Source organism: Egretta garzetta, unplaced genomic scaffold, assembly GCF_000687185.1.
Source record: "Egretta garzetta isolate BGI_Z169 unplaced genomic scaffold, ASM68718v1 scaffold342, whole genome shotgun sequence".
In the NCBI taxonomy this organism is placed as follows: domain Eukaryota; kingdom Metazoa; phylum Chordata; class Aves; order Pelecaniformes; family Ardeidae; genus Egretta; species Egretta garzetta.
In genome coordinates, this window is record NW_009258887.1 from 766914 (window position 1) to 779726 (window position 12813).

At 36.7% G+C, this 12813-nt stretch overlaps 1 protein-coding gene across 1 annotated transcript in view; it reads right to left on the minus strand.

The window, feature by feature from the left end:
* Positions 1-7082, minus strand: part of PDE5A (phosphodiesterase 5A) — a 45720-nt gene extending 38638 nt beyond the window's left edge. The window contains exons 1-2 of the mRNA XM_035889647.1: positions 6500-7082; positions 4908-4997 (exon numbers count right to left, since the gene is read on the minus strand). Of these exons, the coding sequence (XP_035745540.1) occupies positions 4908-4997; positions 6500-7078 (669 nt within the window). The 5' untranslated portion in view covers positions 7079-7082. The remainder of the gene's footprint in view (positions 1-4907; positions 4998-6499) is intronic.
* Positions 7083-12813: the final 5731 nt, after the last annotated feature.

Consider the following 12813-nt stretch of genomic DNA (forward strand, 5'->3'; position numbering starts at 1 on the left):
TCCAGTGCTGCTACTTGTTCTGTAACCTTTCTTCTCAATCTCTACCAGTTACCCCATTTAGTAAAACCTGATCCACATTACAAGGAGAGATTTCTTCTAATTATCAGAGCGCTTTATTTTTACCATTTTCTTGCAATAGCTGACTCCTGCCTCTAAAAGTAGCAGTATTGCTAGAGTATTTCCCAGTAGATGACTGATGACTTCAGTGCTGATGACTGTGCTCTGAATTTTATCTGGATTGTTTCATGCTGCAATTTTGTGCGCATTAAAATTACAGGCCTAACTCTGTGAAAGCTGTTCCAGCTCTACAGGCAGCTACTGCCCTTTTTAGTTGGTTCTTACGTCAGCTAACTTAAAAATATAATTAATATGATTTTGCTTCCTAAGAAGATACATTTTTTCATTTACTTTGCTGGCACCTGAAGAAAAATGACATTAAGCCGAAGAATGGTAACAGGAAGAAGGAAACTCAACTTTTATCTCATTTTAAAGATGGGAACATATCCACTTGAGAAGACAGACTAAATGGTTTTAACCGTACTTTGCTCTCCGGGTCTTGTAGAGGTTTGCTTCAGGCTTATAAAATTATCCAGCAGGGACAGAACTGTATTTACAGAATTTCATTTTTAATCAACAAAACTTTCACATCCTCCTCTATCATTCATGCCAGCAGTAGCCTGCATGATTTCCAGCAGTCTAGCTACTGTAACACATGTTTCAGCATAAGCTGAAAATCCACCCAAGAAGCAAATTACTGATCTCCATAATCCTGCAACAAAACTGCTACTGGAACTTGAGTTAGTTTGTTTAAAGTTAGCTTGGCTGGATCTACACTATATGTATTATACCTGAAGGGTTGACTGTGGGAGAAAATAACTTAGCTGGCTAACAGTAACATTGCCTGGTTGTGTTTTATACAATAAAATTCAACAGGATATTTTCAAAGGCTGCTGTAAATAGAGCACCCCTGATACGTTGGGAAGAGGTTCCCAGTGACAAGACAGAGGGCAAAGTAAACAACAAACTAAACAATTGGAGTGAGCATTGCCAGAATAAAACATTTCCCTAGCCAATTAGCAGGAAGTTCAGTCTTACATACTGAGAGCCTGGGAAACAGGTCTCAGTTAATTCAGCTAAAAGTTCCCATATGAGAACATCCAACAGGTTTTAGTAGAAATTAAACTGAAATAGAATTTTATGGAAATGACTTTGCACATCTGAGAGAAAAAAAAATGCAGAAATAACAGAAAATTATGTCATTCCTGTAGACATTCTACAGCAGTTCTGATGCCTTTGTGCATCAGAGACCATCCATTCTACAGATATTCCAAACCAGTTAGAGAGCTATACTGAGTCTTTTATCAGTTCTGGATAACTCCGCAAGTTGGTTTAAGCTAAGGACTTCCATTCCCTATTCAGTTCTGTCAATTCTTGTCAAAATGACTGTTTGTTTAAAAAAGTCTACAAAACCGGATGGAGAAATTTGAGCTGATAATTATTTGCAACAACTTCTGTAGCCCTTTTTCTGAGTCTCTGAATCCAAGACCAAACAAAATCAGAAGAAAGTGCCACTGCATTTACTGATTTTATTACAGGAGCTCTAGAAAGCAATTCAGTACCATTTGAAGCTTCTGAAAAATTAAAGGTTTAAGGACACATCAGGAATGAGAAGCTGCTTTTTGAGATACACAATGCTGACCTTAGGCCTTCTGCCAGTAGTGGTAAAACCCTGATTTCTCTAGCATGGAAATGGTTAGCGTTAATAACTACAGCTAGAGCCTGTGGCCAGCAATACCAGTTTCCTCTTGCAAAAGAAATAACCATGGTAAGTCTGTGGTACAGGGTGGCTAATACTGACTTTCCATTGGTGGCTTTTGTACTACTGAGGATAAAAATTTAGTCTGTTTTGAAGGTTTTGATGTGTTCTCTGATACACGTCGATAATCCAAATAGCAAGTCTTACATACTGTATACAGTTATCTGCTCTTACAGAAGAACCACCAGAAGAGAAGATCTTTTGGGATGAAAATGGAATCTTTGCTATGGCTCCACATCCACCTTATGACAAATTTAAATACAGGAATAGATGATTAAATTATTTGACTTAAAACCATTTTGGTGGTCTTTTTAAGTAGAATACAATTCATGTTACCCAAAGCCTTTCTTCCTCCTTGTTTTCTTCAACGGTGATAACCAGCAAACGATACAGCCTTGCATGTCCAGAAAGCATAATGTGGCGATACTTTTGTAGCTTGGTCAGTTTGCATTTGTCATTTTTCATGGGAAAATGAGAACTCTTCACAAAGCTAACGCTATACAAGCCTCTATGATCTCATCTTAAAGGGCATAATCAGAGTTTTCTCCATCTGAAATGCAATGTTTCTGTGGCATTTCTGTCAGCAAGGATAGGTTGATTAGAGGATTGAGGAAAGTTCTTTTACTATTAAGTGAACGTAATTCCATTCTTCATGCGCATTTGTGCAGAGCTAAAGTCCTCTTATTGCACTGCTTTTTTCTCATTGTTACTAGTTCCTGGGTCCTTTTTATAAGCTCTTCTGTGAATCAAACTGTTTTCTTCCTTTCATCTATGGAATTTCTAACTAGCTGTTATTTTTAAGTGAGACTTTGGTTTCTCACATGCCTCATGGAAATATAGGCAAATATAAAAAAACATCTACTGGAAAAATCTCCATACTTCATCAGGCCCAGAGGATTTAATAATCAGCATGAGATTTTCTTCCTCTCAATTACTGACTCTTTTGTTTTAAAAAAGTAGTACTAACACTAAACAAACAATCAGAAAACTCCAGTTGCTTCTCTTTCTCAGTGTTTATTTTTGGACATCTTCCAGAGTAGTCTTTTGACTGTGGTTGCTGACATCCTGGGCTAAGGCAGCATTCACTAGCCTCAATATTACTAGAGGGGCTTTGGGGATTTTTTTTTATTTTTTTTTTTAAATGGGGAGGAGCCAGTATTTTGGGTTTGTTTTTTTTAAAAAGAAAAAGCAGCTGGATGCAAATAGCAAATTAAGGACTGATTCACTGGCTCCAACATCTGTCCAGAAACATGTCAGCCATGTGTTATGGTGAGAGAGAAAAAAAACCTTCTGGTAGAAACTTCAAAATCAGAAAAAATTAAAAAGTGTTGTCCTTTTCTATAAGAAATCTTATAGTTTAGCCCCTTCAAATTATTGCATACGAGTAGAGTGTAACACTCTCCTCAAACTTCAGGTTGGCTGAACTTTTCAAAATAAACAAATTCCTGCTTCATTTCCACTTGGTGATGCACTTCAGAGTGGAAAGCTAGCCGAAGACACGGCCAATTGCAGGTTTATTCAGCCTGTAAGTCATGGTGTATTGGACCAACAGACTACAGCTCTTATTCCTTCCCCCACCTACCATCAGGACCTGATGAGAAATTGGCACTTTCAGGCTCCCTGGCCAGCAAGATTTTCATTTCAAGTAATTCATTTCTGATCCCAATTACATAGAGCATAGCATTTTTTCCATTCAACAAAAAGAGAATGGGATGGCTTGGGTGAAATTTAAAGCCTTCCATCAGCCTAACATGGACCACTGGTCCCTGACACCTCTTCACACAACACCTGCTTTGCTCATCAAGTGGCCCAAGGCCAGCAGTGGCTGCTGCCGGTTAGAAAGGGGAGGACTTTTAAGCAGGGAGTAGGAGAGGATCAAGAGCTGTCCTTGGAAGAACCGAAAAAAAAATATTTTACACCAAAGTTACCAACAGGTGAAGAAAGGAAATCCTGGTTGATCATCTGGGTCAGCTAGAGTAAGATTCAACTAACAAGTTAAATCAAGAGTTTAATCAATTTATTTAATTAAAAAAAAAGGTTCAGTGCATTAAGAGTCAAAGTGACACATTCCATAAGAGGAGTAAAAGGTGGAAGAGCAAGAAAAAGAGGTTATGATATCTTCAAACCAATCTTGGCAGCATTTCTTTTTGGAGTTAGTGCTTTCTGGAAGGAAACTATAAATACTCCAAAAAGTAAAGGAATTACAGGAGAGAAGATCTCCATCTTAAAGCTCTGACACACTCTAAAGAGAGCCTTACACTTTATGAGTATTCTAAGAACTGGTTAGGTGGCTGAAGGCTACTACATTCAGGATAAAATAAAAATAACTTACTCCCTAAGTAAAACAGTGGACCTCACTTTTTTTCCATTCATTGGCTTTCACTGACTTTACTGAATTCACTCTTCAACCTACTCAATGCGAGAAGACATCATTAGTCCATAATAATAATTCTCCCTGCTGCAATAGCATGAGACAGGAAGAGAGAACTTGTGTGAGAAGTAGCATGGACGGGAAATATGTACAAGAGTTCAATGAACAAGATTCACATTGTTTTAGATTAGGAATGATTTAAGTTATATGACTTGTGGATGACTTTTCTGAATCAACTCCATGTGTTTTTCAATGCCTGATGTTAAGCACTTGTTTCTTAATTTATTACTTATGAGCTGAGTTAATAGACTGTAAAAAAACACCCTTTTAGACAATGATGAAACCCAATTTGTGTCCTCTGAAAAAAGTAATGTGGATACAAGCTAAGTTGAAGTACAGTAACTCTTATCTGCAATCTGATCATGCACTGAGGTAGACCAGTAAGTGTGCAGAGAACTTTAATGCTGACAGATACTTGGTATGGGAACCAGGAACAGCACCTCTAGAGTTAAATACATGGATTCTACTTCTGCATCTGGGGTTCACAATTCCCTTTGGCTTATATTACTGAACCAGATGAGATAAAGTCCAAGCAAACATAAGCAGTCTTTTAAAAAAAGTTTTATACTGTAAGATAATGACTGTCAGCTAATAAAAGTTTAAAGCATTAGCATAGCTGGAAACAGTATTACATGAAGTGATCCCAATACTGCATCTTACCTCTTCCCTGTGATTCTTTATTGGCATACAGAGAATACTCTGAGTCTTATACCCTGTGATCTGGTCAACTTCTGCATTGAATCTTGGATCCTGATACAAGAAAAAAATACAATTATTTAACTATTTGCTTAAAGACCAGTTCTTTTTCTTCCCTGGTTTAAAGGCTAATTTGACTTAATTGTTACCCAGGATAACAAAGGATCCATTACTAGCTAATAACTATATAAAGTTGTTACTATCAGTGTGTTAAAACAACAATAAAAAAGCATTTATGTGGAACATGAGTGCCTGTGGGTAAATACAAATGCCAGAAAGAATAAAAAAAACCCTAAACCCTAGGAGACGCCTTTCTTGAGCCTAGACCATCATTATAATAATTGTATACATGGAGTAGCCATCCCTAGTATAGCTTTTATCATCAAGAAGAAATTACAGAAATATACTGAAAGGCATATGGCCACAGAGGAACACAGATTCATGAATGCGGTTAGCATTTTTGCTTTTACCAGAGATGGCTTGTTTCATTTTTTCAGCTGAATATTGTTATAAAACTGATTTTTTTAAAAAATCTTACTAAAATAAATCAGATTATTTTTAAAGGCTGATGTTCTTTCTCTAGTAATTGATTTCAAGTTGAGCATGATGGACACAATTCAAGAATGAACTTTTAAACTATAAGGACAGGTGATGTCCCACTGGAAACATGTACTTAGCAAATGTTTAGACAGTTTCTGAGGCAGCAAACAAGTGTTTGTTGAAAATGAAACCATATCAAATCATACCACTCTTTTTTGCTTCTGAAAAAATCTACTTGGTTATGTAACCTAATTCTGCAAACATGCTCAGATTAACTGAGAGATGATCAATCAGAAGCAGTAATTTTCAGCTCTGTATGACTATTAAATAGTTAATTGATCAATTAGGTAATTAATTAAAATTTCCATAATTCCTAAATGCAAAGCACAAAGTCAGCATATCTAAAGACCCTGGAATGAAGAGATGTTAAGCTGAGATGTAAGAAGTGTCCTCTCTCAGTACTGTATTCTCTTCCTTTTTTCATCTGGCCTTGTGTTAAATAACTGAAATCACAGAGTATCATTTCATTTGGGAGATCTCTATTCAGTTCAAACCCTCACCCTGTTCTTGTTCATTCAGCTCCTATTCTTTGTGCTTTGGGTATGATAAAATTCTCCAAAGTATTTTTAGTCATAGGACTCCAGTTTTGCATGCAATTATTCTCACAATTTCATTCATTTTGGTGCAGAAGTGTCTTACATCCTTATACAAGCAGAAATGTAAACATTTAAGTGTCCAAAGCTAGAAATGCAAATACTGGTGTGCCCATCACTGGTTAAGATGGAGCTGATACCTGACTGCTAATGTCAAACATATCATTTATTTTGATGTCAGCATTTCTCTAGCATTAGCCATAGCTACATGTTTCTGTATATGCCTGTATCTATAATACATGTATTATAGACAAAAACATGGTGACAGGTTTGCATCTTGACTGATTTAAGTTGGTATAGCTAAAATGGCAATACTACAATAGTTTTTTCAAGAATTGTTCAAGATAAATTGTCTTGATTTACCTCATACGCATTCTTGATGTTCAGAGGCTGGCCTATAGCTGCAACATGACCCACAATGCCCTTGTTCCACTCCAGGCGAATGCAGTTGTTGGAAGCTTCTTCCAGGGTGGAGCCTTCTGCCACGTCAAACAGCCTGCTTACAAGAAACTTCTCATTAGAGCTATCCTCACAGACCAAGAACAGGGAATAACGATCAGCTGCTATAAGCTCATGGATATGTAGGAAAATTTTATGGCAAAGCGCTGTGACATCTAAGTGACTAGAAATATCTTTCACAAGTTCTAATAGTCTTGAGCACTGATCCCCTGCGCTGGTCTCAATCCTGGGAGATTGCAGAGGCATCTGTTCCTTCTTTTCAGAGCCGGAGAGGAAGCTCACTGCTCCTACTGAGTCCTTGACAAAAATAGGCCTTAAGGGTCTGTCAAATTCAGAAGCAGAGATTTTCCTCGCTGGCGTCCCAGAGTTGGTGGTCTCAGCACAGGCAGGCTGGTGACAAGCGCAGGATTCACTCTGGGGCTTGGTTCCCTCCTTGCAGACTGGGATGGTATGAACTCTCTCAGCAAACCATGCATTAACCATTTCTCTGTGAAACAAATATAAAAATTCCGTGAATTATGTAAGTTAAAAATCCTCAGGAACTAATACATAGTTGAAGAGGACACTGCAAAGAGGACAACTTTACACCTTTTCATACAGCGCTCCTCTGTATTAATATTCTTCAGTTTTACACAGCACTTAGCCTAGATTAAGCAGTAATGTGTTATGCCCCATAAAAAGGAAGCTATTTCTACCTTAAGGAAATACCTGAATAGGGCAGAGAAAGACTGCTTACGCTGTGGCTTTCAGAATATAGAAGATCAGAAGTTTACACCGTAATTTTGTGCTTCAAAAGTTCTGGTCCTTCCTGTTCCTAAGGTTTGGATTTCTCTAGAAGATGTATATACATACAAAGACAAAGCTTTCTGGTTTAATTCTGGTTTTCTAGAACATTTCTAACTTTTAAAAAGATAATTTTGAACTTTAATTGTCTCTGTCAAATCACCTGCAGCCCCTCCTATTTTTGTCACCTATACGCTATTTTTAAGTTAGCTTCCCCTGCTCGCTCAGAGTTAATGAAAAATGCTGGTTTGACTCAAAGCACAAAAGTTTTGCTTAAAGACTGTCAGAAACAACCCATTAAAAATAATGAAAAGACAGATTGTTTTCATACATTTCTCCTATTTCCTTTCCTTGCACATGAAACTCATCGCCTAACTGAACCCGAAATACTGAATACCCCCAAAATTGTATTTTTGAAGAGTTTACGATTAATTGAAAAATATCACGCATCTCTAGTATTTAACTGTGTTTCTCAACTTAGCACTAGAATGCCAACTCTAATAATGTCCTCACTAAATATAGCACATCTTGAATTATCCATAAGCACACGTCATCAATAACATGAGTATACTTTTTCTTTTCACTATAATATTTTGTCGTCCAAAATCTGTTGGTTTTGTTTTTTTTTTTTTTAAATAGGGCTTTTTGTTTCCTCTACACAGTGTTGAGGATTCCTCACAGCACATGATCTACTCTCAGAAGAAATGTTTTTTTCTGAATTACATAATGTATGGGCCTATGAACAGCAAAAATCCTCTTAAAAAGTCTGATCTTTTGGAAAGCTTTCATGGTGGTCATGTTTTAAATTTGGGATATTTTTTATTTGCTCAGCAGACCACAGGAATTTCGAGAGTGAAGCTGAATGAAACCATGGAAATTAGTCAGGTTAGTCAGCTGCTGATCGGTTACATGCATCAGTATATGTTGAATATGAAAAGCACTGTACATAGCCTTTTTTCCCCTACAACAGCTTCATCTGTGTTGTAGAATGCAATGCTGAAAATATAATTGACCATTAATTCAATGTAAAGTAATTGATTAAAATCTGAAGTCCACCAATATTATTTTTACTAGCAAGCAATCCAAAACAGGAAACTAATTTGTCTTCTATTAGGAATGTCTGAAAGAGTTTTTCAGATTTTGCAATCACATATCATTTGGAGACCTCAACTGTAGGCAAACATGCTAGGAAAAAAATGAATTGACTTAGGAAATAGTGTGATAATAGACTATTCTTTATTGTGGCTGTGTACTGTGGTTGGTCCTGATCATGCAAAACCTTCCATACATGGTTAGTATCATTTATAGCCCCAGTGATCCGCAAGGCTGAATGGTCAAGGGTGGTCACACAGGACATCTGTGAATCGTCTGACAATGAGACTCCAAAACCACTGAATGAAAAGTTGCACACAGTTAAGGTGATGGGATTTTTGCCTATGAGTTCCACAGAGCTAGGATTTCATTCCATGTTTTTACATTTTCCATGAAGGTCTTGGAACAGTGCTTGCTGTAGCAACAATATACCTCAATCAACATCTATTATAAATTTCCCAGCAATCTAAAGCTAGTCCAATTACTGGAAACATGGTGCCAGAGAACACAATGAAATTCCATTGTTATTCTGAAAGCGTTTTGGTTCATTGCTTAGCTACTTATTTCTAAAGGAAGTAAGCTCTGCTTTTTAAGTATATTAATAAAAACTACCAATGATCCTTCTTTATTACAGCAGTGGTAAGTATTTTTTTGTGGAGTTACTTCATCCAAATGTTTCTTGCAGTGAAGAAGCATAAAGAACAATTAATGCATTATTAGAACTTTGACTTTAGCAAGATTACTTTATGGAACTTAAACAGGATAAACATTAAATGTGGGAGCCATGACCATGTATTACTGGAATGCATAACACAATTTGCATGGGGCAATATCACACTTGCAAAAGCTGTTTCAATGAGAGTGAAAATAAGAAGCTAGCATTTGATAACATTTGGAATGTTCATTTATTAAACTGAATGAGAAAACAGAATAAAAATTTGTGATGAAAATGACCAAAAGTATCCCTAAGAGAAATAAAAAGCTTAAAATGCAGGACTTTGTAAGGAAACACAGTACAACCACTGACACCAGTGCTGATAACTCTTTTCATCATGTGTTACATTATATGTGGGTTCTTTTTGTTTTATTCTAATCTCCTCAAGAAAAGAAATTACCTGGAAATTTTAGCTTTTTGTAAACAAAATCTAGCATCTAGCACTAGAAGAGAACCTGAAAAAGCGAGCTGGGTGCACTTAAAGCTTCAGACACAAGAAGGTAGGTAGAGAATAATCAAAAGTTTTAAAAGAATGCTTGTGACTTCACCCAGTTTCATGATTGTGTGCACTGACTTGATTTTTGAACATTGAGGACTAGCATTAATGTAAAATAAGATTTAAAAGTAACTGTAATAACCTAGTATCAGATGGAGAGCATTCTTAAACTAGCAAGTGATTAGGCCTAGGAAGCCATGTACTTTGTCTAGGTATGTTCGAAAATCCACAAGCTTGAACCTGTATTATTGCTGAGGGACAGCGATTTGTAGAGCAATCTGATTCACTGCTTGTTTACGCATGAGGAAAGGAAAATATCAAATGCTATCACTTCACCTAGCTCTGTTTTACACTGAATTTATATATGTGGATGTGTGGATATAAGATACAAGGCAGAGAAAGAATCAGGTACCCTCGGTGGACAAACCAAAAGCTAAAGCAGAAATCCAGTTTATCAGTTGAAACCTGCCGTTACATTTAATTCTGGAGTGTTGTGTAATGATGTCCCCTGGCCTTAATCATGTAGTAACAGTAAACAGTAAGAACAATGTATTCTGAATTCTAATACCAGTTCTTAAACTGTGGCCATAAGATCATTCGGTTTTTAGCTTCTTGCCTTTGTAATATGTAAAATAAGCATTCATTTCTCTATCTTATGGAGGTTATTGAGGGATGTGGAACATAACCGTAAAATCTTTCACATGAAAGTAATTACATTTCTTTAATAAGAACTGACTACTTGTTAGGTATCTGCACTGTTTATGAAGCACTTTGACACTGAACAGAACTGTATGTGGAGCTGCGTAATTATGAGTAACATATTCCTGTCTGCTTTAATGTCTCTTAGATGATGGTCCAATTACTTACCAACGTAGTGTGTGATTCTCAAAAAGCTCTGTAGGTTAACAACAACAACAAATCCTTAACTATACTGTTTAAAGCATGGTTTTCAACTTCAAACCATTTAGGCGTTTTTATTTGGGAAAGAGGAAAGCCGTTCAAATTCAGCTGGAATAAGAACAGTATTCGCTGACCTTTACTGAATGCCTCTTCTAACAAGGAAACTATTTAGCTCCTTTTACTCACACAGTTATACACACGGGTGCAAGAACCAGCATTTCACATTGACTGGTGTATTCTAACTATTTAAAATCTATCAGACAAAGTCTTGGCATGCATTTGCTTGTTGACACACAATCCTTTTTAACAATGCATGACAAGAAGACTATTATTACTGACAACACAACTACTTTCTCAGCACAGAATTACCTCAACAGGTACCCGATATCAGACACATACTGAACCATAAGTGAGGTTACTGGAAATAAGTAACAAGTACTATGTATGATTCAGATGTCATTTTGAAAGGACTACAGGAAGAAACAAACACTTGTGACTACTCTATTCATATCAACAGTCTTCAGTAAGCATTGGCATTGTCAAGAGCTGATTGTAAGGAGAGGACCCTTGCTGTAGAAGTAAGTTTAGAAGTTGCAGGGGTGTATTAAACAGGAGCAGATATTGAACCGTAGTTATCTCCACAGACAGTTAAAACCAATGTAATGTCTCCATCCCAGCATAGCAATCACTGCATGTTGAGGAGTTACAGGCATCAGCATCCATTCCTCATGAGTTGCATGCATCTCCTGCTGTACTATATCCTACATCTTGCAGTAGAAGCCTCCACTTGAGAAAGCTGTAATTTATCCCAGAGTTTATAAACAGGAATAGTTGAATATGAAGTAACCATTTTTTAGCCACATCTGTTGACAACAGTGACTGCTGAATTTGGCTGGTGACCTCATCAGCAGATGACAAAATTGGAGAGGAATTTTGAAGCAATAGGGATGAGAAGGGTGTGAGAATACAATGGCAGGTAAAACACTTGAAGACAAAAACCAATTTTGTGGTACTCCCCTCTATAATCACTTGTATACAAGTATACATTAACTGCATTACATGAGAACTCAGGAACTTCAGAGGAATTAAGACTCTTTGGCTCTGATTTGTTAAACACTGTACAGAAAGTAGACCTGTCCCTAAAGTAAGAAGTTTTCAATATGAATAGGCAGCAAAAATAGAAAATCACTGGGTGAGAAAACACAGGCACAAGGAAGCGGCATGGCTTGAGCCATGCAGAAGGGCACAAGTAGACCTGAAGAGAACCTCAGGTCTCAGACCTAAAGAGGACCTTGCTTTATTTCCTGTGCCATATGTATCCAACCATGCTGACCTGGCATGAATTAATATTCTACTCATACACCAGGAATATTAAATAATTTATTGCACCCATCTTTGCTTCATTGTGATTATCTTCAAAATACACAGCATAATTCTCAAAAAAAAAAAATGTTTAAAGAGTAACAGCCAAATTATAATTGTCTTGCTCACACATGTAACCATGCTACATGTGTAAGACCATACCAATGTGACCATTCAGCAAGTATTTGGTATCTTTGGACAAAATGTCCAAAAACAGAGCACAAAAGTAATACCGAGATGCAACAATGATAGTATAACTGTGTCTTACTTATCTTGCCCAAAGAATGCATAATAATTACTGTGCCATAAAAGTACTGAGTGATGAGTAGCTTTCAGTGAAACAACAAATAATTGCCCGTTTTCTCTGCTGCTCATAAATCTTTCATATATACAGTGTGTAATGTTTCAGTAGTTGTGTGGACTGTTTTGCTAATTTTTCATTCAAACCAGCAGTTACTGATAACACACTTCGGGAGAGGGATTCAATCCAAACTTGTCTATTAGAGAATGCCAGCTTTCAAGTATCTGAATTCCTGTGGCCTAATCCTGCTAGTATTGAAATCAACATTTCAAGCCGAGCTTCATAACTATTTTCTCAATTGCTTTCCTTAAAATAACCACTAGATGTCTTCAAATTTCTTCCCTGCATCTTGACATAATTTAGACATAAAAATCATTTAAAGCATTAGCAACAACTCAAAAACTATACAGTTTTAACAAACAAGTTTGAAAGTTAAAGTCACTTGGATATTATACTTCCCTTCCCATTTTCTTTCCAGTACTTCCTATTTCACAATCATGTTTTAAGTGGTTTTGTCTCCTCTCTGGCCATGGAAAGATGTAAATAAACTGTATAAGGCCTCATTAGAT